The following is a 26,750-nucleotide window of genomic DNA, read 5'->3' on the forward strand; positions in this document are numbered from 1 at the left end:
CTCTTTTCCCCCAGGATAATTAAATATGTTCTATTATTTGCCATGCGGAGCCAGCCAGTCCTGTGAATGTATGCAAATTAGCCATGTGCACCTAACAGAAGAATGACGTAATGTTGAGAACGAGTCATACTAAAAAGGGAGAGCAATCGACAGCTAAACCAGACTGTATCAATCACACACTTTGGGTCCATTCTAACTTATGATAAGAGGCTAGTCTTTAAATCTTTGCAGTGACTGAATGTTTATGATAAAACGGATTGTTTTGCATTCGATGAGTGTGTGCGACTGTGCGTTTGTCATTTCCGGCTTCGGCATACCGCATGGTAATGAAGGCCTCGTGGTGAGTTGCTTTCTTAGTGAAGCAGCCTCGCCTTGGAGTTGGATGAGTTGGAGTGATATAAGTTGTCAGTGTCTGTATGTTGCTTAAATTCTCCCAAACAGTGGGCGCTAAGGATCAGGGCACGGCAGACCATTGCAGCCATTGATCTCGAGCAGAAAAATAAATATGCTTACAGCACCTGGTATTCCCAGGCGGTCACCCATCCAAGTACTAACCAGGCCCGACCCTGCTTAGCTTCCGAGATCAGACGAGATCGGGCGTGATCAGGGTGGTTTGGCCGTACGCAAATGTTACCGGGTCCATACTACCTTTTATTCAGCAGGAGCACAAAAGGACTGAGAGCGCTGCCGTGGCCAGAGACGGGACTTGTACAGAAACAATGATTAGATCCATAATGAAGGAAAGCAATGCATAAAGACTTTATTCCATACTCAAAGTACCATATCAAAACGCAATGCAATACACTGCGTGTGCGGTTGAGTGATCTTTTGAAGAAATGTAGCGTTGCAACACCAGGGATAGACTGCAATGTATCACTGTCGTTGCAGCCCTCTGATGCTCCCTGCTGCCGGCGTCACAACAGTGTCTGCATGTTTCACAAATAGAGTTTGGAGAGACGTTGTCAGTGTCTGTATGTTGCTTAAATTCTCCCAAACAGTGGGCGCTAAAGATCAGGGCACGGCAGACCATTGCAGCCATTGATCTCGAGCAGAAAAATAAATATGCTTACAGCACCTGGTATTCCCAGGCGGTCACCCATCCAAGTACTAACCAGGCCCGACCCTGCTTAGCTTCCGAGATCAGACGAGATCGGGCGTGATCAGGGTGGTATGGCCGTACGCAAATGTTATCGGGTCCATACTACCTTTTATTCAGCAGGAGCACAAAAGGACTGAGAGCGCTGCCGTGGCCAGAGACGGGACTTGTACAGAAACAATGATTCGATCCATAATGAAGGAAAGCAATGCATAAAGACTTTATTCCCTACTCAAAGTACCATATCAAAACGCAATGCAATACACTGCGTGTGCGGTTGAGTGATCTTTTGAAGAAATGTAGCGTTGCAACACCAGGGATAGACTGCAATGTATATCTGTCGTTGCAGCCCTCTGATGCTCCCTGCTGCCGGCGTCACAACAGTGTCTGCATGTTTCACAAATAGAGTTTGGAGAGACGTTGTCGGTGTCTGTATGTTGCTTAAATTCTCCCAAACAGTGGGCGCTAAAGATCAGGGCACGGCAGACCATTGCAGCCATTGATCTCGAGCAGAAAAATAAATATGCTTACAGCACCTGGGATTCCCAGGCGGTCACCCATCCAAGTACTAACCAGGCCCGACCCTGCTTAGCTTCCGAGATCAGACGAGATCTGGCGTGATCAGGGTGGTATGGCCGTACGCAAATGTTACCGGGTCCATACTAGCTTTCATACAGCAGGCGCACATATGGACTGAGAGCGCTGCCGTGGCCAGAGACGGGACTTGTACAGAAACAATGATTAGATCCATAATGAAGGAAAGCAATGCATAAAGACTTTATTCCAGACTCAAAGTACCATTTCAAAACGCAATGCAATACGCTGCGTGTGCGGTTGAGTGATCTTTTGAAGAAATGTTGCGTTGCAACACCAGGGATAGACTGCAATGTGTCACTGTCGTTGCAGCCCTCTTATGCTCCCTGCTGCCGGCGTCACAACAGTGTCTGCATGTTTCACAAATAGAGTTTGGAGAGACGTTGTCAGTGTCTGTATGTTGCTTAAATTCTCCCAAACAGTGGGCGCTAAAGATCAGGGCACGGCAGACCATTGCAGCCATTGATCTCGAGCAGAAAAATAAAAATGCTTACAGCACCTGGTATTCCCAGGCGGTCACCCATCCAAGTACTAACCAGGCCCGACCCTGCTTAGCTTCCGAGATCAGACGAGATCGGGCGTGATCAGGGTGGTATGGCCGTACGCAAATGTTACCGGGTCCATACTACCTTTTATTCAGCAGGAGCACAAAAGGACTGAGAGCGCTGCCGTGGCCAGAGACGGGACTTGTACAGAAACAATGATTAGATCCATAATGAAGGAAAGCAATGCATAAAGACTTTATTCCATACTCAAAGTACCATATCAAAACGCAATGCAATACACTGCGTGTGCGGTTGAGTGATCTTTTGAAGAAATGTAGCGTTGCAACACTAGGGATAGACTGCAATGTATCTCTGTCGTTGCAGCCCTCTGATGCTCCCTGCTGCCGGCGTCACAACAGTGTCTGCATGTTTCACAAATAGAGTTTGGAGAGACGTTGTCGGTGTCTGTATGTTGCTTAAATTCTCCCAAACAGTGGGCGCTAAAGATCAGGGCACGGCAGACCATTGCAGCCATTAATCTCGAGCAGAAAAATAAATATGCTTACAGCACCTGGTATTCCCAGGCGGTCACCCATCCAAGTACTAACCAGGCCCGACCCTGCTTAGCTTCCGAGATCAGACGAGATCGGGCGTGATCAGGGTGGTATGGCCGTACGCAAATGTTACCGGGTCCATACTACCTTTTATTCAGCAGGAGCACAAAAGGACTGAGAGCGCTGCCGTGGCCAGAGACGGGACTTGTACAGAAACAATGATTAGATCCATAATGAAGGAAAGCAATGCATAAAGACTTTATTCCATACTCAAAGTACCATATCAAAACGCAATGCAATACACTGCGTGTGCGGTTGAGTGATCTTTTGAAGAAATGTAGCGTTGCAACACCAGGGATAGACTGCAATGTATCTCTGTCGTTGCAGCCCTCTGATGCTCCCTGCTGCCGGCGTCACAACAGTGTCTGCATTTTTCACAAATAGAGTTTGGAGAGACGTTGTCAGTGTCTGTATGTTGCTTAAATTCTCCCAAACAGTGGGCGCTAAAGATCAGGGCACGGCAGACCATTGCAGCCATTGATCTCGAGCAGAAAAAAAAAAAGCTTACAGCACCTGGTATTCCCAGGCGGTCTCCCATCCAAGTACTAACCAGGCCCGACCCTGCTTAGCTTCCGAGATCAGACGAGATCGGGCGTGTTCAGGGTGGTATGGCCGTAAGCGAGTATAGCCGCATCCAAAGTAGCTTTTAAACAGCAGGAGCACATAAGGACTGAGAGCGCTGCCGTGACCATAGACCAGACTTGTACAGAAACAATTATTAGATCAATAATGAAGGAAAGCAATGAATGAATACTTTATTCCGGACTCAAAGTACCATATCAAAACGCAATGCAATACACCGAGTTGGCGTGTGTGCTCGTTTGCGTGAACCTTTGAAGAAACATAGCGTTTCAAACGCTGCGATGGACTGCAGCAGGTCAAGCGAAGCAGTCATTCATAGCTCTTATTTCTTTACAACAACATGATCAGGGGAGAGCGCGAACGCAGTCCCCCACTACCAGAAATTATGCAATCGAGATTCCCACATTTGGGGAATTCGCACGGGTCAGCAACAGCCGCAGTGCAATGGCCGAGCCTCACCATGGGTGAACCACCTTCTTGATCATGGTATCTCCCTTGCCAGGTAAGTATGATTAGTACTCGTTCAGATGGGCTGAACGCTGCCCACGCGTGTTCCCTTGGAGAACGGTTGCAAAGAATTCGGAGATGTCTAGACTTTAAAGTCCGTGTTGCAGGGTTTATTTTCCAACAAGTGTGTGCAATTTGCTTGTTCTTAATACAGATTTAAACTGTTATCCATTTTATTTCATGTTGTTAGGTATCACAAAACGGAATGTAATACGACAAAGTAGGTACTATTTTAGCGGTTTGCAATTGATTCTCTTTTCCCCCAGGATAATTAAATATGTTCTATTATTTGCCATGCGGAGCCAGCCAGTCCTGTGAATGTATGCAAATTAGCCATGTGCACCTAACAGAAGAATGACGTAATGTTGAGAACGAGTCATACTAAAAAGGGAGAGCAATCGACAGCTAAACCAGACTGTATCAATCACACACTTTGGGTCCATTCTAACTTATGATAAGAGGCTAGTCTTTAAATCTTTGCAGTGACTGAATGTTTATGATAAAACGGATTGTTTTGCATTCGATGAGTGTGTGCGACTGTGCGTTTGTCATTTCCGGCTTCGGCATACCGCATGGTAATGAAGGCCTCGTGGTGAGTTGCTTTCTTAGTGAAGCAGCCTCGCCTTGGAGTTGGATGAGTTGGAGTGATATAAGTTGTCAGTGTCTGTATGTTGCTTAAATTCTCCCAAACAGTGGGCGCTAAGGATCAGGGCACGGCAGACCATTGCAGCCATTGATCTCGAGCAGAAAAATAAATATGCTTACAGCACCTGGTATTCCCAGGCGGTCACCCATCCAAGTACTAACCAGGCCCGACCCTGCTTAGCTTCCGAGATCAGACGAGATCGGGCGTGATCAGGGTGGTATGGCCGTACGCAAATGTAACCGGGTCCATACTACCTTTTATTCAGCAGGAGCACAAAAGGACTGAGAGCGCTGCCGTGGCCAGAGACGGGACTTGTACAGAAACAATGATTAGATCCATAATGAAGGAAAGCAATGCATAAAGACTTTATTCCATACTCAAAGTACCATATCAAAACGCAATGCAATACACTGCGTGTGCGGTTGAGTGATCTTTTGAAGAAATGTAGCGTTGCAACACCAGGGATAGACTGCAATGTATCTCTGTCGTTGCAGCCCTCTGATGCTCCCTGCTGCCGGCGTCACAACAGTGTCTGCATGTTTCACAAATAGAGTTTGGAGAGACGTTGTCGGTGTCTGTATGTTGCTTATATTCTCCCAAACAGTGGGCGCTAAGGATCAGGGCACGGCAGACCATTGCAGCCATTGATCTCGAGCAGAAAAATAATTATGCTTACAGCACCTGGTATTCCCAGGCGGTCACCCATCCAAGTACTAACCAGGCCCGACCCTGCTTAGCTTCCGAGATCAGACGAGATCGGGCGTGATCAGGGTGGTATGGCCGTACGCAAATGTTACCGGGTCCATACTACCTTTTATTCAGCAGGAGCACAAAAGGACTGAGAGCGCTGCCGTGGCCAGAGACGGGACATGTACAGAAACAATGATTAGATCCATAATGAAGGAAAGCAATGCATAAAGACTTTATTCCATACTCAAAGTACCATATCAAAACGCAATGCAATACACTGCGTGTGCGGTTGAGTGATCTTTTGAAGAAATGTAGCGTTGCAACACCAGGGATAGACTGCAATGTATCTCTGTCGTTGCAGCCCTCTGATGCTCCCTGCTGCCGGCGTCACAACAGTGTCTGCATGTTTCACAAATAGAGTTTGGAGAGACGTTGTCAGTGTCTGTATGTTGCTTAAATTCTCCCAAACAGTGGGCGCTAAAGATCTCTGCCCGTATGCAAATTAGCCATGTGCGCCTAACAGAAGAATGACGTAATGTTGAGAACGAGTCATACTAAAAACCGAGAGCAAGCGAAAGCTAAACCAGACTGTATCAATCACACACTTTGGGTCCATTCTAACTTTTGATAAGAGGCTAGTCTTTAAATCTTTGCAGTGACTGAATGTTGATGATAAAACGGATTGTTTTGCATAAGATGAGTGTGTGCGACTGTGTGTTTGTCATTTCCGGCTTCGGCATACCGCATGGTCATGAAGGCCTCGTGGTGAGTTACTTTCTTAGTGAAGCAGCTTAGCCTTACAGTTGGATAAGTTGGAGTGATTGGAGTTTATTTTTCACAGTGAGAGAGGGGTGCACCGGTCCTGGAGGTACTGCAATACCAGGTCGATGCGTGGAGTGGACGGTGCAAGCCCCTATTCCATCTCCCAGTTCCAAAAAACAATTTAATATATGGTCCCCGGGTAGGGGACGTATCAGATATTAAACTGATAAGAACAGATACTACACTTGATCTTAGCCAAAAGGCCGAGAAGCGATGCCCACACATGCTCAGACCAAGAGTCCAGCTTCCCAAACACGTCGCTCCACTTAGCGGTTTGACAGACGACGACAAAACAAATAGAAGACCAGTCACCCTGTGTGCGTGTTTGTGAAAGCTGAAGAAAAATGCCGAGGTCGCTGCATCTCTCTGCTGGTCCCTGCTGCCAGCGTCACCAGTGTGTCTGCATGTTTCTCAAATAGAGTTTGGAGAGACGTTGTCAGTGTCTGTATGTTGCTTAAATTCTCCCAAACAGTGGGCGCTAAAGATCACGGCACGGCAGGCCATTGCAGCCAATGAGCTCGAGTTGAAAAATAAATGTGCTTACAGCACCAGGTGGTCCCCCATCGATGTAGTAACCAGGCCCGACCCTGCTTAGCTTCCGAGATCAGACGAGATCGGGCATGATCAGGCTGTTATGGCCGTAAACTAACATTTCCGGGTCCATACTAGGTTTTATACAGCAGGAGCACATAAGGACTGAGGGTGCTGCCGTGGCCAGAGACGGGACTTGTACAGAAACAATGATTAGATCCATAATGAAGGAAAGCAATGCATAAAGACTTTATTCCATACTCAAAGTACCATATGAAAACGCAATGCAATACACTGCGTGTGCGGTTGAGTGATCTTTTGAAGAAATGTAGCGTTGCAACACCAGGGATAGACTGCAATGTATCTCTGTCGTTGCAGCCCTCTGATGCTCCCTGCTGCCGGCGTCACAACAGTGTCTGCATGTTTCACAAATAGAGTTTGGAGAGACGTTGTCAGTGTCTGTATGTTGCTTAAATTCTCCCAAACAGTGGGCGCTAAGGATCAGGGCACGGCAGACCATTGCAGCCATTGATCTCGAGCAGAAAAATAAAAATGCTTACAGCACCTGGTATTCCCAGGCGGTCACCCATCCAAGTACTAACCAGGCCCGACCCTGCTTAGCTTCCGAGATCAGACGAGATCGGGCGTGATCAGGGTGGTATGGCCGTACGCAAATGTAACCGGGTCCATACTACCTTTTGTTCAGCAGGAGCACAAAAGGACTGAGAGCGCTGCCGTGGCCAGAGACGGGACTTGTACAGAAACAATGATTAGATCCATAATGAAGGAAAGCAATGCATAAAGACTTTATTCCATACTCAAAGTACCATATGAAAACGCAATGCAATACACTGCGTGTGCGGTTGTGTGATCTTTTGAAGAAATGTAACGTTGCAACACCAGGGATGGACTGCAATGTATCTCTGTCGTTGCAGCCCTCTGATGCTCCCTGCTGCCGGCGTCACAACAGTGTCTGCATGTTTCACAAATAGAGTTTGGAGAGACGTTGTCGGTGTCTGTATGTTGCTTATATTCTCCCAAACAGTGGGCGCTAAGGATCAGGGCACGGCAGACCATTGCAGCCATTGATCTCGAGCAGAAAAATAAAAATGCTTACAGCACCTGGTATTCCCAGGCGGTCACCCATCCAAGTACTAACCAGGCCCGACCCTGCTTAGCTTCCGAGATCAGACGAGATCGGGCGTGATCAGGGTGGTATGGCCGTACGCAAATGTTACCGGGTCCATACTACCTTTTATTCAGCAGGAGCACAAAAGGACTGAGAGCGCTGCCGTGGCCAGAGACGGGACTTGTACAGAAACAATGATTAGATCCATAATGAAGGAAAGCAATGCATAAAGACTTTATTCCATACTCAAAGTACCATTTCAAAACGCAATGCAATACACTGCGTGTGCGGTTGAGTGATCTTTTGAAGAAATGTAGCGTTGCAACACCAGGGATAGACTGCAATGTATCTCTGTCGTTGCAGCCCTCTGATGCTCCCTGCTGCTGGCGTCACAACAGTGTCTGCATTTTTCACAAATAGAGTTTGGAGAGACGTTGTCAGTGTCTGTATGTTGCTTAAATTCTCCCAAACAGTGGGCGCTAAAGATCAGGGCACGGCAGACCATTGCAGCCATTGATCTCGAGCAGAAAAATAAATATGCTTACAGCACCTGGTATTCCCAGGCGGTCACCCATCAAAGTACTAACCAGGCCCGACCCTGCTTAGCTTCCGAGATAAGACGAGATCGGGCGTGATCAGGGTGGTATGGCCGTACGCAAATGTTACCGGGTCCATACTACCTTTTATTCAGCAGGAGCACAAAAGGACTGAGAGCGCTGCCGTGGCCAGAGACGGGACTTGTACAGAAACAATGATTAGATCCATAATGAAGGAAAGCAATGCATAAAGACTTTATTCCATACTCAAAGTACCATATCAAAACGCAATGCAATACACTGCGTGTGCGGTTGAGTGATCTTTTGAAGAAATGTAGCGTTGCAACACCAGGGATAGACTGCAATGTATCTCTGTCGTTGCAGCCCTCTGATGCTCCCTGCTGCCGGCGTCACAACAGTGTCTGCATTTTTCACAAATAGAGTTTGGAGAGACGTTGTCAGTGTCTGTATGTTGCTTAAATTCTCCCAAACAGTGGGCGCTAAGGATCAGGGCACGGCAGACCATTGCAGCCATTGATCTCGAGCAGAAAAAAAAAAAGCTTACAGCACCTGGTATTCCCAGGCGGTCTCCCATCCAAGTACTAACCAGGCCCGACCCTGCTTAGCTTCCGAGATCAGACGAGATCGGGCGTGTTCAGGGTGGTATGGCCGTAAGCGAGTATAGCCGCATCCAAAGTAGGTTTTAAACAGCAGGAGCACATAAGGACTGAGAGCGCTGCCGTGACCATAGACCAGACTTGTACAGAAACAATTATTAGATCAATAATGAAGGAAAGCAATGAATGAATACTTTATTCCGGACTCAAAGTACCATATCAAAACGCAATGCAATACACCGAGTTGGCGTGTGTGCTCGTTTGCGTGAACCTTTGAAGAAACATAGCGTTTCAAACGCTGCGATGGACTGCAGCAGGTCATGCGAAGCAGTCATTCATAGCTCTTATTTCTTTACAACAACATGATCAGGGGAGAGCGCGAACGCAGTCCCCCACTACCAGAAATTATGCAATCGAGATTCCCACATTTGGGGAATTCGCACGGGTCAGCAACAGCCGCAGTGCAATGGCAGAGCCTCACCATGGGTGAACCACCTTCTTGATCATGGTATCTCCCTTGCCAGGTAAGTATGATTAGTACTCGTTCAGATGGGCTGAACGCTGCCCACGCGTGTTCCCTTGGAGAACGGTTGCAAAGAATTCGGAGATGTCTAGACTTTAAAGTCCGTGTTGCAGGGTTTATTTTCCAACAAGTGTGTGCAATTTGCTTGTTCTTAATACAGATTTAAACTGTTATCCATTTTATTTCATGTTGTTAGGTATCACAAAACGGAATGTAATACGACAAAGTAGGTACTATTTTAGCGGTTTGCAATTGATTCTCTTTTCCCCCAGGATAATTAAATATGTTCTATTATTTGCCATGCGGAGCCAGCCAGTCCTGTGAATGTATGCAAATTAGCCATGTGCACCTAACAGAAGAATGACGTAATGTTGAGAACGAGTCATACTAAAAAGGGAGAGCAATCGACAGCTAAACCAGACTGTATCAATCACACACTTTGGGTCCATTCTAACTTATGATAAGAGGCTAGTCTTTAAATCTTTGCAGTGACTGAATGTTTATGATAAAACGGATTGTTTTGCATTCGATGAGTGTGTGCGACTGTGCGTTTGTCATTTCCGGCTTCGGCATACCGCATGGTAATGAAGGCCTCGTGGTGAGTTGCTTTCTTAGTGAAGCAGCCTCGCCTTGGAGTTGGATGAGTTGGAGTGATATAAGTTGTCAGTGTCTGTATGTTGCTTAAATTCTCCCAAACAGTTGGCGCTAAGGATCAGGGCACGGCAGACCATTGCAGCCATTGATCTCGAGCAGAAAAAAAAAAAAGCTTACAGCACCTGGTATTCCCAGGCGGTCTCCCATCCAAGTACTAACCAGGCCCGACCCTGCTTAGCTTCCGAGATCAGACGAGATCGGGCTTGATCAGGGTGGTTTGGCCGTATCCAAATGTTACCGGGTCCATACTAGCTTTCACACAGCAGGAGCACATAAGGACTGAGAGCGCTGCCGTGGCCAGAGACGGGACTTGTACAGAAACAATGATTAGATCCATAATGAAGGAAAGCAATGCATAAAGACTTTATTCCAGACTCAAAGTATCATATCAAAACGCAATGCAATACACTGCGTGTGCGGTTGAGTGATCTTTTGAAGAAATGTAGCGTTGCAACACCAGGGATAGACTGCAATGTATCTCTGTCGTTGCAGCCCTCTGATGCTCCATGCTGCCGGCGTCACAACAGTGTCTGCATTTTTCACAAATAGAGTTTGGAGAGATGTTGTCAGTGTCTGTATGTTGCTTAAATTCTCCCAAACAGTGGGCGCTAAGGATCAGGGCACGGCAGACCATTGCAGCCATTGATCTCGAGCAGAAAAATAAAAATGCTTACAGCACCTGGTATTCCCAGGCGGTCACCCATCCAAGTACTAACCAGGCCCGACCCTGCTTAGCTTCCGAGATCAGACGAGATCGGGCGTGATCAGGGTGGTATGGCCGTACGCAAATGTTATCGGGTCCATACTACCTTTTATTCAGCAGGAGCACAAAAGGACTGAGAGCGCTGCCGTGGCCAGAGACGGGACTTGTACAGAAACAATGATTCGATCCATAATGAAGGAAAGCAATGCATAAAGACTTTATTCCCTACTCAAAGTACCATATCAAAACGCAATGCAATACACTGCGTGTGCGGTTGAGTGATCTTTTGAAGAAATGTAGCGTTGCAACACCAGGGATAGACTGCAATGTATATCTGTCGTTGCAGCCCTCTGATGCTCCCTGCTGCCGGCGTCACAACAGTGTCTGCATGTTTCACAAATAGAGTTTGGAGAGACGTTGTCGGTGTCTGTATGTTGCTTAAATTCTCCCAAACAGTGGGCGCTAAAGATCAGGGCACGGCAGACCATTGCAGCCATTAATCTCGAGCAGAAAAATAAATATGCTTACAGCACCTGGTATTCCCAGGCGGTCACCCATCCAAGTACTAACCAGGCCCGACCCTGCTTAGCTTCCGAGATCAGACGAGATCGGGCGTGATCAGGGTGGTATGGCCGTACGCAAATGTTACCGGGTCCATACTACCTTTTATTCAGCAGGAGCACAAAAGGACTGAGAGCGCTGCCGTGGCCAGAGACGGGACTTGTACAGAAACAATGATTAGATCCATAATGAAGGAAAGCAATGCATAAAGACTTTATTCCATACTCAAAGTACCATATCAAAACGCAATGCAATACACTGCGTGTGCGGTTGAGTGATCTTTTGAAGAAATGTAGCGTTGCAACACCAGGGATAGACTGCAATGTATCTCTGTCGTTGCAGCCCTCTGATGCTCCCTGCTGCCGGCGTCACAACAGTGTCTGCATTTTTCACAAATAGAGTTTGGAGAGACGTTGTCAGTGTCTGTATGTTGCTTAAATTCTCCCAAACAGTGGGCGCTAAAGATCAGGGCACGGCAGACCATTGCAGCCATTGATCTCGAGCAGAAAAAAAAAAAGCTTACAGCACCTGGTATTCCCAGGCGGTTTCCCATCCAAGTACTAACCAGGCCCGACCCTGCTTAGCTTCCGAGATCAGACGAGATCGGGCGTGTTCATGGTGGTATGGCCGTAAGCGAGTATAGCCGCATCCAAAGTAGCTTTTAAACAGCAGGAGCACATAAGGACTGAGAGCGCTGCCGTGACCATAGACCAGACTTGTACAGAAACAATTATTAGATCAATAATGAAGGAAAGCAATGAATGAATACTTTATTCCGGACTCAAAGTACCATATCAAAACGCAATGCAATACACCGAGTTGGCGTGTGTGCTCGTTTGCGTGAACCTTTGAAGAAACATAGCGTTTCAAACGCTGCGATGGACTGCAGCAGGTCAAGCGAAGCAGTCATTCATAGCTCTTATTTCTTTACAACAACATGATCAGGGGAGAGCGCGAACGCAGTCCCCCACTACCAGAAATTATGCAATCGAGATTCCCACATTTGGGGAATTCGCACGGGTCAGCAACAGCCGCAGTGCAATGGCCGAGCCTCACCATGGGTGAACCACCTTCTTGATCATGGTATCTCCCTTGCCAGGTAAGTATGATTAGTACTCGTTCAGATGGGCTGAACGCTGCCCACGCGTGTTCCCTTGGAGAACGGTTGCAAAGAATTCGGAGATGTCTAGACTTTAAAGTCCGTGTTGCAGGGTTTATTTTCCAACAAGTGTGTGCAATTTGCTTGTTCTTAATACAGATTTAAACTGTTATCCATTTTATTTCATGTTGTTAGGTATCACAAAACGGAATGTAATACGACAAAGTAGGTACTATTTTAGCGGTTTGCAATTGATTCTCTTTTCCCCCAGGATAATTAAATATGTTCTATTATTTGCCATGCGGAGCCAGCCAGTCCTGTGAATGTATGCAAATTAGCCATGTGCACCTAACAGAAGAATGACGTAATGTTGAGAACGAGTCATACTAAAAAGGGAGAGCAATCGACAGCTAAACCAGACTGTATCAATCACACACTTTGGGTCCATTCTAACTTATGATAAGAGGCTAGTCTTTAAATCTTTGCAGTGACTGAATGTTTATGATAAAACGGATTGTTTTGCATTCGATGAGTGTGTGCGACTGTGCGTTTGTCATTTCCGGCTTCGGCATACCGCATGGTAATGAAGGCCTCGTGGTGAGTTGCTTTCTTAGTGAAGCAGCCTCGCCTTGGAGTTGGATGAGTTGGAGTGATATAAGTTGTCAGTGTCTGTATGTTGCTTAAATTCTCCCAAACAGTGGGCGCTAAGGATCAGGGCACGGCAGACCATTGCAGCCATTGATCTCGAGCAGAAAAATAAATATGCTTACAGCACCTGGTATTCCCAGGCGGTCACCCATCCAAGTACTAACCAGGCCCGACCCTGCTTAGCTTCCGAGATCAGACGAGATCGGGCGTGATCAGGGTGGTTTGGCCGTACGCAAATGTTACCGGGTCCATACTACCTTTTATTCAGCAGGAGCACAAAAGGACTGAGAGCGCTGCCGTGGCCAGAGACGGGACTTGTACAGAAACAATGATTAGATCCATAATGAAGGAAAGCAATGCATAAAGACTTTATTCCATACTCAAAGTACCATATCAAAACGCAATGCAATACACTGCGTGTGCGGTTGAGTGATCTTTTGAAGAAATGTAGCGTTGCAACACCAGGGATAGACTGCAATGTATCACTGTCGTTGCAGCCCTCTGATGCTCCCTGCTGCCGGCGTCACAACAGTGTCTGCATGTTTCACAAATAGAGTTTGGAGAGACGTTGTCAGTGTCTGTATGTTGCTTAAATTCTCCCAAACAGTGGGCGCTAAAGATCAGGGCACGGCAGACCATTGCAGCCATTGATCTCGAGCAGAAAAATAAATATGCTTACAGCACCTGGTATTCCCAGGCGGTCACCCATCCAAGTACTAACCAGGCCCGACCCTGCTTAGCTTCCGAGATCAGACGAGATCGGGCGTGATCAGGGTGGTATGGCCGTACGCAAATGTTATCGGGTCCATACTACCTTTTATTCAGCAGGAGCACAAAAGGACTGAGAGCGCTGCCGTGGCCAGAGACGGGACTTGTACAGAAACAATGATTCGATCCATAATGAAGGAAAGCAATGCATAAAGACTTTATTCCCTACTCAAAGTACCATATCAAAACGCAATGCAATACACTGCGTGTGCGGTTGAGTGATCTTTTGAAGAAATGTAGCGTTGCAACACCAGGGATAGACTGCAATGTATATCTGTCGTTGCAGCCCTCTGATGCTCCCTGCTGCCGGCGTCACAACAGTGTCTGCATGTTTCACAAATAGAGTTTGGAGAGACGTTGTCGGTGTCTGTATGTTGCTTAAATTCTCCCAAACAGTGGGCGCTAAAGATCAGGGCACGGCAGACCATTGCAGCCATTAATCTCGAGCAGAAAAATAAATATGCTTACAGCACCTGGTATTCCCAGGCGGTCACCCATCCAAGTACTAACCAGGCCCGACCCTGCTTAGCTTCCGAGATCAGACGAGATCGGGCGTGATCAGGGTGGTATGGCCGTACGCAAATGTTACCGGGTCCATACTACCTTTTATTCAGCAGGAGCACAAAAGGACTGAGAGCGCTGCCGTGGCCAGAGACGGGACTTGTACAGAAACAATGATTAGATCCATAATGAAGGAAAGCAATGCATAAAGACTTTATTCCATACTCAAAGTACCATATCAAAACGCAATGCAATACACTGCGTGTGCGGTTGAGTGATCTTTTGAAGAAATGTAGCGTTGCAACACCAGGGATAGACTGCAATGTATCTCTGTCGTTGCAGCCCTCTGATGCTCCCTGCTGCCGGCGTCACAACAGTGTCTGCATTTTTCACAAATAGAGTTTGGAGAGACGTTGTCAGTGTCTGTATGTTGCTTAAATTCTCCCAAACAGTGGGCGCTAAAGATCAGGGCACGGCAGACCATTGCAGCCATTGATCTCGAGCAGAAAAAAAAAAAGCTTACAGCACCTGGTATTCCCAGGCGGTCTCCCATCCAAGTACTAACCAGGCCCGACCCTGCTTAGCTTCCGAGATCAGACGAGATCGGGCGTGTTCATGGTGGTATGGCCGTAAGCGAGTATAGCCGCATCCAAAGTAGCTTTTAAACAGCAGGAGCACATAAGGACTGAGAGCGCTGCCGTGACCATAGACCAGACTTGTACAGAAACAATTATTAGATCAATAATGAAGGAAAGCAATGAATGAATACTTTATTCCGGACTCAAAGTACCATATCAAAACGCAATGCAATACACCGAGTTGGCGTGTGTGCTCGTTTGCGTGAACCTTTGAAGAAACATAGCGTTTCAAACGCTGCGATGGACTGCAGCAGGTCAAGCGAAGCAGTCATTCATAGCTCTTATTTCTTTACAACAACATGATCAGGGGAGAGCGCGAACGCAGTCCCCCACTACCAGAAATTATGCAATCGAGATTCCCACATTTGGGGAATTCGCACGGGTCAGCAACAGCCGCAGTGCAATGGCCGAGCCTCACCATGGGTGAACCACCTTCTTGATCATGGTATCTCCCTTGCCAGGTAAGTATGATTAGTACTCGTTCAGATGGGCTGAACGCTGCCCACGCGTGTTCCCTTGGAGAACGGTTGCAAAGAATTCGGAGATGTCTAGACTTTAAAGTCCGTGTTGCAGGGTTTATTTTCCAACAAGTGTGTGCAATTTGCTTGTTCTTAATACAGATTTAAACTGTTATCCATTTTATTTCATGTTGTTAGGTATCACAAAACGGAATGTAATACGACAAAGTAGGTACTATTTTAGCGGTTTGCAATTGATTCTCTTTTCCCCCAGGATAATTAAATATGTTCTATTATTTGCCATGCGGAGCCAGCCAGTCCTGTGAATGTATGCAAATTAGCCATGTGCACCTAACAGAAGAATGACGTAATGTTGAGAACGAGTCATACTAAAAAGGGAGAGCAATCGACAGCTAAACCAGACTGTATCAATCACACACTTTGGGTCCATTCTAACTTATGATAAGAGGCTAGTCTTTAAATCTTTGCAGTGACTGAATGTTTATGATAAAACGGATTGTTTTGCATTCGATGAGTGTGTGCGACTGTGCGTTTGTCATTTCCGGCTTCGGCATACCGCATGGTAATGAAGGCCTCGTGGTGAGTTGCTTTCTTAGTGAAGCAGCCTCGCCTTGGAGTTGGATGAGTTGGAGTGATATAAGTTGTCAGTGTCTGTATGTTGCTTAAATTCTCCCAAACAGTGGGCGCTAAGGATCAGGGCACGGCAGACCATTGCAGCCATTGATCTCGAGCAGAAAAATAAATATGCTTACAGCACCTGGTATTCCCAGGCGGTCACCCATCCAAGTACTAACCAGGCCCGACCCTGCTTAGCTTCCGAGATCAGACGAGATCGGGCGTGATCAGGGTGGTTTGGCCGTACGCAAATGTTACCGGGTCCATACTACCTTTTATTCAGCAGGAGCACAAAAGGACTGAGAGCGCTGCCGTGGCCAGAGACGGGACTTGTACAGAAACAATGATTAGATCCATAATGAAGGAAAGCAATGCATAAAGACTTTATTCCATACTCAAAGTACCATATCAAAACGCAATGCAATACACTGCGTGTGCGGTTGAGTGATCTTTTGAAGAAATGTAGCGTTGCAACACCAGGGATAGACTGCAATGTATCACTGTCGTTGCAGCCCTCTGATGCTCCCTGCTGCCGGCGTCACAACAGTGTCTGCATGTTTCACAAATAGAGTTTGGAGAGACGTTGTCAGTGTCTGTATGTTGCTTAAATTCTCCCAAACAGTGGGCGCTAAAGATCAGGGCACGGCAGACCATTGCAGCCATTGATCTCGAGCAGAAAAATAAATATGCTTACAGCACCTGGTATTCCCAGGCGGTCACCCATCCAAGTACTAACCAGGCCCGACCCTGCTTAGCTTCCGAGATCAGACGAGATCGGGCGTGATCAGGGTGGTATGGCCGTACGCAAATGTTATCGGGTCCATACTACCTTTTATTCAGCAGGAGCACAAAAGGACTGAGAGCGCTGCCGTGGCCAGAGACGGGACTTGTACAGAAACAATGATTAGATCCATAATGAAGGAAAGCAATGCATAAAGACTTTATTCCATACTCAAAGTACCATATGAAAACGCAATGCAATACACTGCGTGTGCGGTTGAGTGATCTTTTGAAGAAATGTAGCGTTGCAACACCAGGGATAGACTGCAATGTATCTCTGTCGTTGCAGCCCTCTGATGCTCCCTGCTGCCGGCGTCACAACAGTGTCTGCATGTTTCACAAATAGAGTTTGGAGAGACGTTGTCGGTGTCTGTATGTTGCTTAAATTCTCCCAAACAGTGGGCGCTAAAGATCAGGGCACGGCAGACCATTGCAGCCATTGATCTCGAGCAGAAAAATAAATATGCTTACAGCACCTGGGATTCCCAGGCGGTCACCCATCCAAGTACTAACCAGGCCCGACCCTGCTTAGCTTCCGAGATCAGACGAGATCTGGCGTGATCAGGGTGGTATGGCCGTACGCAAATGTTACCGGGTCCATACTAGCTTTCATACAGCAGGAGCACATATGGACTGAGAGCGCTGCCGTGGCCAGAGACGGGACTTGTACAGAAACAATGATTAGATCCATAATGAAGGAAAGCAATGCATAAAGACTTTATTCCAGACTCAAAGTACCATTTCAAAACGCAATGCAATACGCTGCGTGTGCGGTTGAGTGATCTTTTGAAGAAATGTTGCGTTGCAACACCAGGGATAGACTGCAATGTATCACTGTCGTTGCAGCCCTCTTATGCTCCCTGCTGCCGGCGTCACAACAGTGTCTGCATGTTTCACAAATAGAGTTTGGAGAGACGTTGTCAGTGTCTGTATGTTGCTTAAATTCTCCCAAACAGTGGGCGCTAAAGATCAGGGCACGGCAGACCATTGCAGCCATTGATCTCGAGCAGAAAAATAAAAATGCTTACAGCACCTGGTATTCCCAGGCGGTCACCCATCCAAGTACTAACCAGGCAACCCGGTATCACGCCATTGCGTGCTCCTGCGCACGAACGTTAATCTATTGAAGCGTGTTCCCGAGCACGATAGTCCGACTTTTTGCGTGCTACACAAAACGAAATGTAAACCAATGCATTCTGAATGGGAGTGTTCTAAGACAATTAACGTTCTCCACAAAACGCTACGAGAGAGAGAGAAAGAGAACGGGAGGGTCAGAGAGAGAGAGAGAGAGCGAGAGAGAGGCTTCAGAAAGGGTGTGAGCAGATAGTACAGTGCACCCTAGTTATGTTTATGCCAAAACCTATATATATAATTAGGCTATAATTATATTATTTAGCGTGTAATGAGACAATCTATAGCCAAATTGTCGAAGATGCCCGAGAATCTTTCGGGATATCAGCATGGGAAATCGGCGAATCAGACCCATGAATCTATTGTAGCGACCCTGGGACAGTTAAATAGTTTGTGTGTTATGTGTTACATTATATTTCGTTGTCCGTTATGCCAGTTGTTCTATGTGCATGTATTGTAATGTTATTCTTGTCAAACAGCGTGTGGGGCGAATCATTAGGTCAGCTGGGGGAGGGCCTTGGAAGAACAGGAGGGTGGGGGCCTGCACGCGAGTGAGACCGTGTTGCCGGGGTAACCGGGGTTTGTTTGGGTCCGGTTTTCAGCTGTTGGTTTCAATGTTGTTACAATGTTACGGGTTTCAGTGACCTGGTTTTTGGTCCATTAAAACTACCTTCAACTAATGACTCGACATGATTATGTCACCGGCGAGGTCGTTACACTATAAAGAAACACGTCATCTCAAGCGGGAGAGAAAGTTTGCGGTGCTGGTTTGTGTCACCAACCCAGCAACCCAGTCGCCAAGAAAAAACGTTGACAGTGCACGTTTCCATGAACACTGGATACGTAGCATTTCAACGTAAAAAATAGCGTGTTATACCTACAGTATCCACGTGTGCCGCTGTGGAGGCGGGTTTCGGGGTTTGGGACACGATTGTTTAGGGGGGGGGGGAGACTGTTGTTGACCGGGGAGGGGGGGGGGGGGGGGGAGACACGTTTGTTGAGGGGGGGGGGGGACACACGATTGTAGGGGGGGGGGGGGGGGGGACACACCAACCCAGCAACCCAGTCGCCAAGAAAAAACGTTGACGGTGCACGTTTCCATGAACACTGGATACGTAGCATTTCAACGTAAAAAATAGCGTGTTATACCTACAGTATCCACGTGTGCCGCTGTGGAGGCGGGTTTCGGGGTTTGGGACACGATTGTTTAGGGGGGGGGGGGGAGACTGTTGTTGACCGGGGAGGGGGGGGGGGGGGGGGGGGGAAGACACGTTTGTTGAGGGGGACGACGACACACGATTGTAGGGGGGGGGACACACGTTAGTTGAAGGGGGGGGGGGGGGGGGGGGGGGGGGGGGGGACACGTTTGTTGAGGGGGGGAGACACGTTTGTATCCTAACAACAAAACAAGTTAACAAAAGCCCCATTTGTCAACTGAGAACCCCAATTCCCAGAATCCCCCGCGGCTCCGGAACACGGCGTAGCTTATATTAATCTTTATTATCTGAATGGGAAATGCAATATTTTAGGACAGATACACCATTAAACGCGTTTCTAATGACATTTCTAGCGAGAAATGTACATTTTCCTTACATAATCTTCAGTCAGTGAATGTGTATGATCTTTATTAATCTTTATTATCTGAATGGGAAATGCAATATTTTAGGACAGATACACCATTAAACGCGTTTCTAATGACTTTTCTAGCGAGAAATGTACATTTTCCTTACATAATCTTCAGTCAGTGAATGTGTATGATCTTTATTAATCTTTATTATCTGAATGGGAAATGCAATATTTTAGGACCGATTCACCGTTAAACGTGTTTCTAATAACATTTCTAGCGAGAAATATACTTTTTACTTGCATAATCTTTAGTCAGTGATTGTGTCTGATCTTTAGTTTTATAGTTATTAGGATTTGATCGGCTCGCTCGCATGTTTCAACGACGTCAGGTTGCTTTCGCTAAACTAGCAGCTCACGTGCTTCCTGCGTTTGTGTTATTAAACTGTTACTTTATGTAACTTTTAATGATATCATCTTGTTAGAAACACGTATATCTGAGAGCCAACCCAGTCGCCAAAAGCATACGTTGACAGTGTACTTTTCGTGAACACTGGATTACGTCGCATTTCAACATAAAATAGCGTGTTATACACACACACACACACACACGCACGCACACGCACAGACACACACGCGCGCGCACACACACACACACACACACACACACACACACACACACACATACACACACACACACACACACACAGTATCTTGTACAAAGATTTTTAGATTTCTTCTTTGTAAAACTTGAAAAATAAAGTAAGTTTTGGCTTTGGAAAAGTAATTATTTCCCTTATTATACAAATAGGCTATGCTGTTAAGGCTGCCGTGTTCCAATACCTGTACTTCCATGAGTATACTTAAAGGAAGTATACTATCCGTACTATCTACTACGTTAATTTTTCAGATGTGAGTGCTGTTCCAAATCGAGTACTCCGTGGTGCACTAACCGGAAATTACGATCACGACTGCCGCCGTGGCTCCTCCCCCGCAATAAACATCCCGCTTTGAAAGGTGAACTCTTTACGCCTAGCAGCTATAAAAAACTATAAAAACTAAAAAATGACTCTATTAATGCAGGCTATGTGGAAAATGCGCCGACTTTGGCTCAGCCTGGCTCCGACTCTTCCGCTACGTATACATATGTGTAATCCAGCACATATAAAGACGGGGACCAGAAAATAATTACTTTCTCTCCATTGAAACCCATTCATATTTTTCGATCTCAGAGGTCCCATGAGGGGCCTACCGGAAGGGGCGAACTTACGAGCTCTATGACGCTGCTCTCGAGCGACATATAGATAGGACTGCTAATCTTACAAGCATTCTCAAGATCGATTGTCGGCAGTAGTTCTATTCATTCTATCGCTGTAACTTTTCTCTCGTGTTGCTATGGACAAGTTGTTTGACCTGGATCTCCGTGACCCCCGCACAGAAGGAAGACACCTTGCCGTTGGGTTGATGCATGACCAATTCCTTGCAGAAGCCATGGTAACAACCTTTTGTACATTAACTGAACTTGAACTTGTACATGAAATGAATGTTTCAGTACCTCAGAAACTCCGTCTAACAAGATGTTGGACTTAAACACACAGGAGGCTGCGGAGAATGTCAATCGGGCAAGATCTGGAGGGGATTCACCACGGAGCTCAACCAAACGGAGCGGACGCGGCAAGGCCAGAGGGAGACGTGGAGGCCGTGCGGGCCATACAGGCCGTGCAGACCGATGGAGTGGCCTAACTACAGGTTTGTTTATGTGCAAATTCAGATTAGTTTAATTTGGTGACAAACAATTACCCATGGCAATTAGGGATGGGTCAGAATTTTCTATTATTCGATTTTTCGTTCCCGTGGGTCAAAGTCGATTTGTAACATTTGGACTGTTAAAGGTTGGGTATGGGATTTGCGAAACGCCAGCAGATTTTGAAAATACACAACTCAAATGGTCCTACCCCCTCTCCTTCAACGCTGACTCTACCCATTCCAAGTACAAGTACATGGGAGCGGGGGAGAGGGAGTGCCGTACGACCGTTTGATTGACGTACTTACTGTCAAATGAGTTTCTTGCAGCAGTGCAAGCACTTGAGTGTCTGCCGTAGAGATATATTAATCTGTCATGTACTGTTTAACAGGCATGGACACTGAGGTGTTGGCACTTCCTTCAGAGGATTCCTTGCCCTTACCCAGAGCACAGCAAAATCCTCAAGAGATGTTTGGTAAATATACAGTGTTTAATTCTGAAATCCAAATACTGTATATAGAATGTAGATCATTTGGTTATATTTTATTTGCAGAACAAAACATGGAGAGGCTTTCTGCCTTACTGGATTCAAGCCCCTGTCCTGCTGAGCCTGAGAGAAGCGCAGCATCATCGTGGTCTGTTAGGCAGCAGAAAGCCTCTGACCGTTGGGAGGAAGCACGGCCGTACCACCTCAGATGCCTTTTGGAATCTGAGGCTGTTGGCAAGCCATTGTGTTGCTTCTGCCACAAGCCGGCTGTTATAAGGTTGGATGTTCATCAATCAAATAATAGAATGTATCTATGTACACTAAAAAAAGTATATCATATAAATTGAGTGACTTGACTTGAGTGTTTTGTCTGCTTAGGTGCAGAGAGTGCCTTCCGGAGCAGTGGTTTTGTGGGGCCTGCGACATGCATAACCACAGCAAACGGCCACTCCACAACAGGGACAGCGTGGTGGATGGCTTCTTTAAAGCCTTTCCCCCATCCACATGTATCTCAAGAGGAGAGACTGGAATATATGCCACACATGAGCAAGGTAAGGTCTGACAAATCTACCTGTCTAGACTTCCTGATCCTTATCTTGTTTATTCAGTCTGCTGCCATATACAGAATGTTCACTTTTCTTTTCGACAGATCGCATTTTACCCACAATGCCAGCACAGCACTGCACCTGCCAGGTCCCTAGCTTCACAGTGGAAGCTGGGAAACCAGTCATCTTGATTACCATCAATGGTAGAAACCAGTTCTCTATTTAGACTTCTGTTAGTCTAATATACAATATGTGTCAATGATTATGACTAATGTTGTTTTTTTCGTTAGGGCGTTATGATTTGCATTTGCCACGTTATGTGTGCCAAACATGCCTGCAGCAGTGGGCCCCTGATGTGAGAGACCTAGTCAGGAGTGGATATTGGCCAGCTTCTGCAAATGCTTCCACAATCTACACGGTGGACCTCCTCAACACCTTTCAGGAGCTGAAGTTGATCTCACCTGGATTCTCCAGGCAAGCCCTTGCAAAAATGCTGGAACATCGCACACTGTGTGCAGGAAGAGTAAGTGACATCAGCAATACTATTTATTATGCTCACCAATATTGTCAGCAATTTTTTTATTTTTTTTTTGACTATCTCAAAAATGTTTTCCATATTCTGATATACTTTCTAGTCTGGACAGATCAACGGGGATGCCCTGCAGAGGAGCTTTCTTGAGTTTGCATACGCCTCCTTTGAGAAAGACCAGCTCTGCTGTGATACCCCTTTCACCTGCCCTGCCTGCACACCTGAAATGGTAGCAGTGTCAGCAGATGGCAACAGGAAGCTTTATCGCTTTGGCCATACTGGAAGGTGCACTTTAAGTTCTCTGTGGTAATTGAGTCGTGACTGTAAGTGACAACAAGAGTAGGTAATGGATGTTATATATTTTTCCCCTAGATCTAATGACACTCCCTTTTTTGATGGGCTATTTCTAGCCAAAGACAGTGAGGTGTCTGATTTTGTCAACACAATACAGATGGCGGTGAAGAATGTAAGTTTAAGCTAAGTTTAAACACTCAAATAGTTCTGTTACTAAAGGAATCATTGCATTTCCTGGACTTCTAGAAGTATTCCATACTCCCTACTCTTTTGTCGTGAATTACATTAACAATATGTGTATGCACTATATTCACAGATAAAGGGGAGAGGCACATGTGGAGACTCTCAATGGGCAGCAGCAAGGGAGACCTCTAGGCGGGCCTCTAAACTGGATGAGGAAGGCGTTGAGGTTGCGGTGTGTCGGCATGGCTTCCTTTTAAAAGCCCTTAACATGTACCGAGGAGAGATATTTGCGTATCCTATGTATCTCCAAAGGGAGCTTCTCCCAAGCAAGGCACAGTTTTTTGCTATGGATGTGGCATGCAAATACTGGCCATACCTACAAAAAGTTGCTTCGGTCATTCCAGCTCTCAAGAGCCTCACAGAAATGAAGCCCTTCCTGAGCATCATGCATGCAAGAGCTCATGCTACCAAGTGTGAGGTATGTCTGTTATCTGTTATTTTCAAATGAATACGCCATGTGTTACTATAGGAATGGACAGCTTTAAGCTGAATTCCTTTTCCATAATATTTGTCCACGTTTTCCAACTGCTTCATTGGCTCTAATGAACCCCAAATCCACCCATCCTTGCAACAGATAAAATGGAGTGGTCGGAATCAGAAGGGAGCAGGCACAACTGCCGGTGAGGAGGTGGAGCAAATAAACAGCTACCTCTCCCGTTGTGCCCTGACAACAAAGTACATGTCAAAAGCAGGTAAGTCACTTTGGTCTGAGTTTATGCTATCATCTAATATTGCTCATAGATTGCAGAACATAATGTAATTCTCCTTATACCAGCACGTGTGGACATGCTCACTGTGCATGCAATGGGTTGGAACCATCACAAAGCAGAGACGCTACACAAGGCCCTCTCCACAAGATATGTGAAGGTATGTTTCATATTCATGTATGTTTTTGTGCCAGTTGTTAGGCAGACTGAGTTCCTATTGTAATTATTGTAAATATTTTAGACATCTAAAAGGGCAGAAGAAGAGGCAGAGAGGCTGTCACAACTGCAGAAGGACCTGCAGTGCTCAAATGCAATGGCTGTACAGTGGATTGCTGAAGTCAAGGAATGGGCAGAGAGCGGTGAGGACAGAACAATATACATGCCTTTTTGCAGTTTCCTTACAGACATTTGTGTTCAAACGGTAATCAAAATAATACACAATCAGTGAAGCATTAGTGCTGCAAAAATCTAGAAAACTCGGTTGCATTGTATAGAATACAGTACACTGAGCTTAATTTCACCCTAACGGATATCTACAGAGACCCCAGTAACGGGTCTGCACGTTCTCCAGCAGTCCATTGAGGGTCTCCATCTGGGTCTAAAGCAACAGAAACAAACCCTCTACCGTCAGAATGGTATGTAGGCTTTTTCTTGAGTTATCCGGTATACCTAACAATGTATCTATATTGTTTTTAATATAACCTATACAAGGTTTTTGTGTCTGCATATTACGTTTCTCCTAAACAATCTAGACAGCAACAAGCTTCGCCATCGTCTCCGAAGAAAGTTGACGGAAGACAAAAAGCGCCTTCTCCAGGAGATTGATAAATACAACAGTCTTGTTGCAGACCTCTCCAAAAGGATTGATGTGGCCTTGGTTGACCACTCTTTGGCTGGACAGAGCACTGGCGCAATATGGCCATGGGAGGACTATGGCAGTGGTATGCATTTTTCAATGCTTTTAAAATGTCATGCAGTATATCGGAATAGTGAACTATCCTGAAATGATATATTAAATATAATGGTGGTTTTGTAATATATAAAACGATTTTGGGAAAGAAACATCATTTCTAAATTCTGTTTCCATTATGGTTGCATTGCTAAATGTTATGCCAGATACTCATGTATTGATCTTAATATTTTGGATCATTAGTAACAATCGGGGTCAAGAAACGACTGCACGACCAGGAAATGCTGAAAACACGGCTGGAAGAGGAGCTCCCTATCCTGGTGTTGGAGATGGCCCAGCACTGTACGTGGTTGCAGAACCTGGGAGTGGCCCTCAAGACGGAGCTTGCAAGATACGGTAAGTTAAAGACAAGTTTTGGGGATCCCATTTAATGTATTCAATTAGTGGGGGATGTTTCAATATATATTAACGTCGTTGGGTTTTCTGTCCTCTACTTGTAGAAGATGAAAATGGACTTCACTGTCTCTTGGCAAGAAGACTTGCGGAAGTGGAAGAACGACATCAAATGGTCCTGCAGCGGTATAAGACTGCTCTAGGTCCATTGGCCTCTGTCCTCCTTGATGTTTGTGAGGAAGAGGAATGTGATCCGATGGGCCTGGTCAGTCCAGACACCAGCGAGGATGAGGAAGATGCAAGAGAACAAGCAACTTAGTTGATGGTGTGGTTTCGTGCCTCGCTTGATGTACACAAATGATCATTGTTATTGCTATGTTTAAAATAAAAAAATAAAAAAATCTATCTCTTCAATTCAAGATGGGGTGGGTGAGAATAAATAGTGCTATAACCTCACTAGCCTTATTGACATGGACACATCTGTTCCGCATAGATTTCTATGCACGAGACTTAACGGACACTTTTGTTACTGCCATGTATACAGTACATTCGGATCACATTTTAGGAAGAGATCTATGACGCATAGAAATCTATGCGGATCAGATGTGCCATGTAAACGCGGATACTATGAATTTCATTCATATATACAATTTCAGAAGTGGATGAGATTCGAGAAATATCTTGTTATAATGAAAAAGAATGTCAAGGTTTGGGGGTTGATGAAAAACTACTTTGAACCTTTGTGGTATGGCAACCCAGTCGCCAAAAGCATACGTTGACAGTCACTTTAAGGACAAGTTATGAGAGAAATGCACATTAACTTTTTGTTATCTCATAAGCGGTGTGGTGCCGGCTCCTTTTGACCTTTTGACCCCAGACTTCAAAAACGTGTCCACAGGCCAGCTGTGTCTACCCACCTTAAGCCACAAATGTACACCTACATCCCACAGTAAATGGGGACTAGAAACATAACCTCTGTCATATACATTTACTCTACTGTTGGAGGTCACGCCCCTTTTTCCACCTTTTCGAGATAGCTAGAGATGCTAAAATGTTTACACACATTTCCCGGGGCCCCGTGTACGACATATCCGAGATTTGGAGTTCTAGCCCTTAGAGAAAAAAAGTTTTCCCAAATGGAGTGTCATTTGGACAAAGCCCCTCAGAAGTGTAGCCTGCAAGACCTAATGGTTCAGAATGTGGTGGAAAAAGTTTTTGAGATAGGAAGGTCCTACCGCCCTGAAATTTTAATACCTTATTCTAGGGCCTAACTGGGACCTCCGCACCGAAACTTGGCCCGGTCGGACCCCGAGGGCAGGAAGGGGGGGCCTGCCCTCGGGGTCTGACCGGGCCAAGTCTCGGACAGGAAGGGCCCCCCCTTCCTGC

General features: G+C 46.1%; 1 protein-coding gene across 3 annotated transcripts; it reads left to right on the forward strand.

Annotated features, from left to right (window-relative positions):
• The first annotated feature begins 20,273 nt into the window (after positions 1-20,273).
• Positions 20,274-25,778, forward strand: LOC307081379 (uncharacterized protein). 3 transcript variants are annotated; one of them, XM_079744537.1, is made up of 17 exons: positions 20,274-21,006; positions 21,111-21,261; positions 21,648-21,731; positions 21,810-22,020; positions 22,122-22,294; positions 22,393-22,491; positions 22,579-22,811; positions 22,924-23,102; positions 23,190-23,283; positions 23,428-23,772; positions 23,929-24,046; positions 24,130-24,221; positions 24,303-24,420; positions 24,601-24,696; positions 24,814-25,002; positions 25,215-25,367; positions 25,472-25,778. In XM_079744537.1, exons 1-17 carry the CDS (start codon positions 20,908-20,910, stop codon positions 25,681-25,683), a joined length of 2,646 nt encoding a protein of 881 aa, XP_079600663.1. In that variant the 5' UTR covers positions 20,274-20,907; the 3' UTR covers positions 25,684-25,778. The 3 variants fall into 3 exon arrangements, with proteins under 3 accessions (XP_079600663.1, XP_079600662.1, XP_079600661.1); XM_079744536.1 differs by having other exon boundaries at positions 20,274-20,529; positions 20,951-21,006; positions 21,648-22,020; XM_079744535.1 differs by having other exon boundaries at positions 21,648-22,020.
• Positions 25,779-26,750: the final 972 nt, after the last annotated feature.

The sequence above is a fragment of the Pollachius pollachius genome (assembly GCF_949987615.1).
Source record: "Pollachius pollachius genome assembly, chromosome: 10".
NCBI lineage: Eukaryota > Metazoa > Chordata > Actinopteri > Gadiformes > Gadidae > Pollachius > Pollachius pollachius.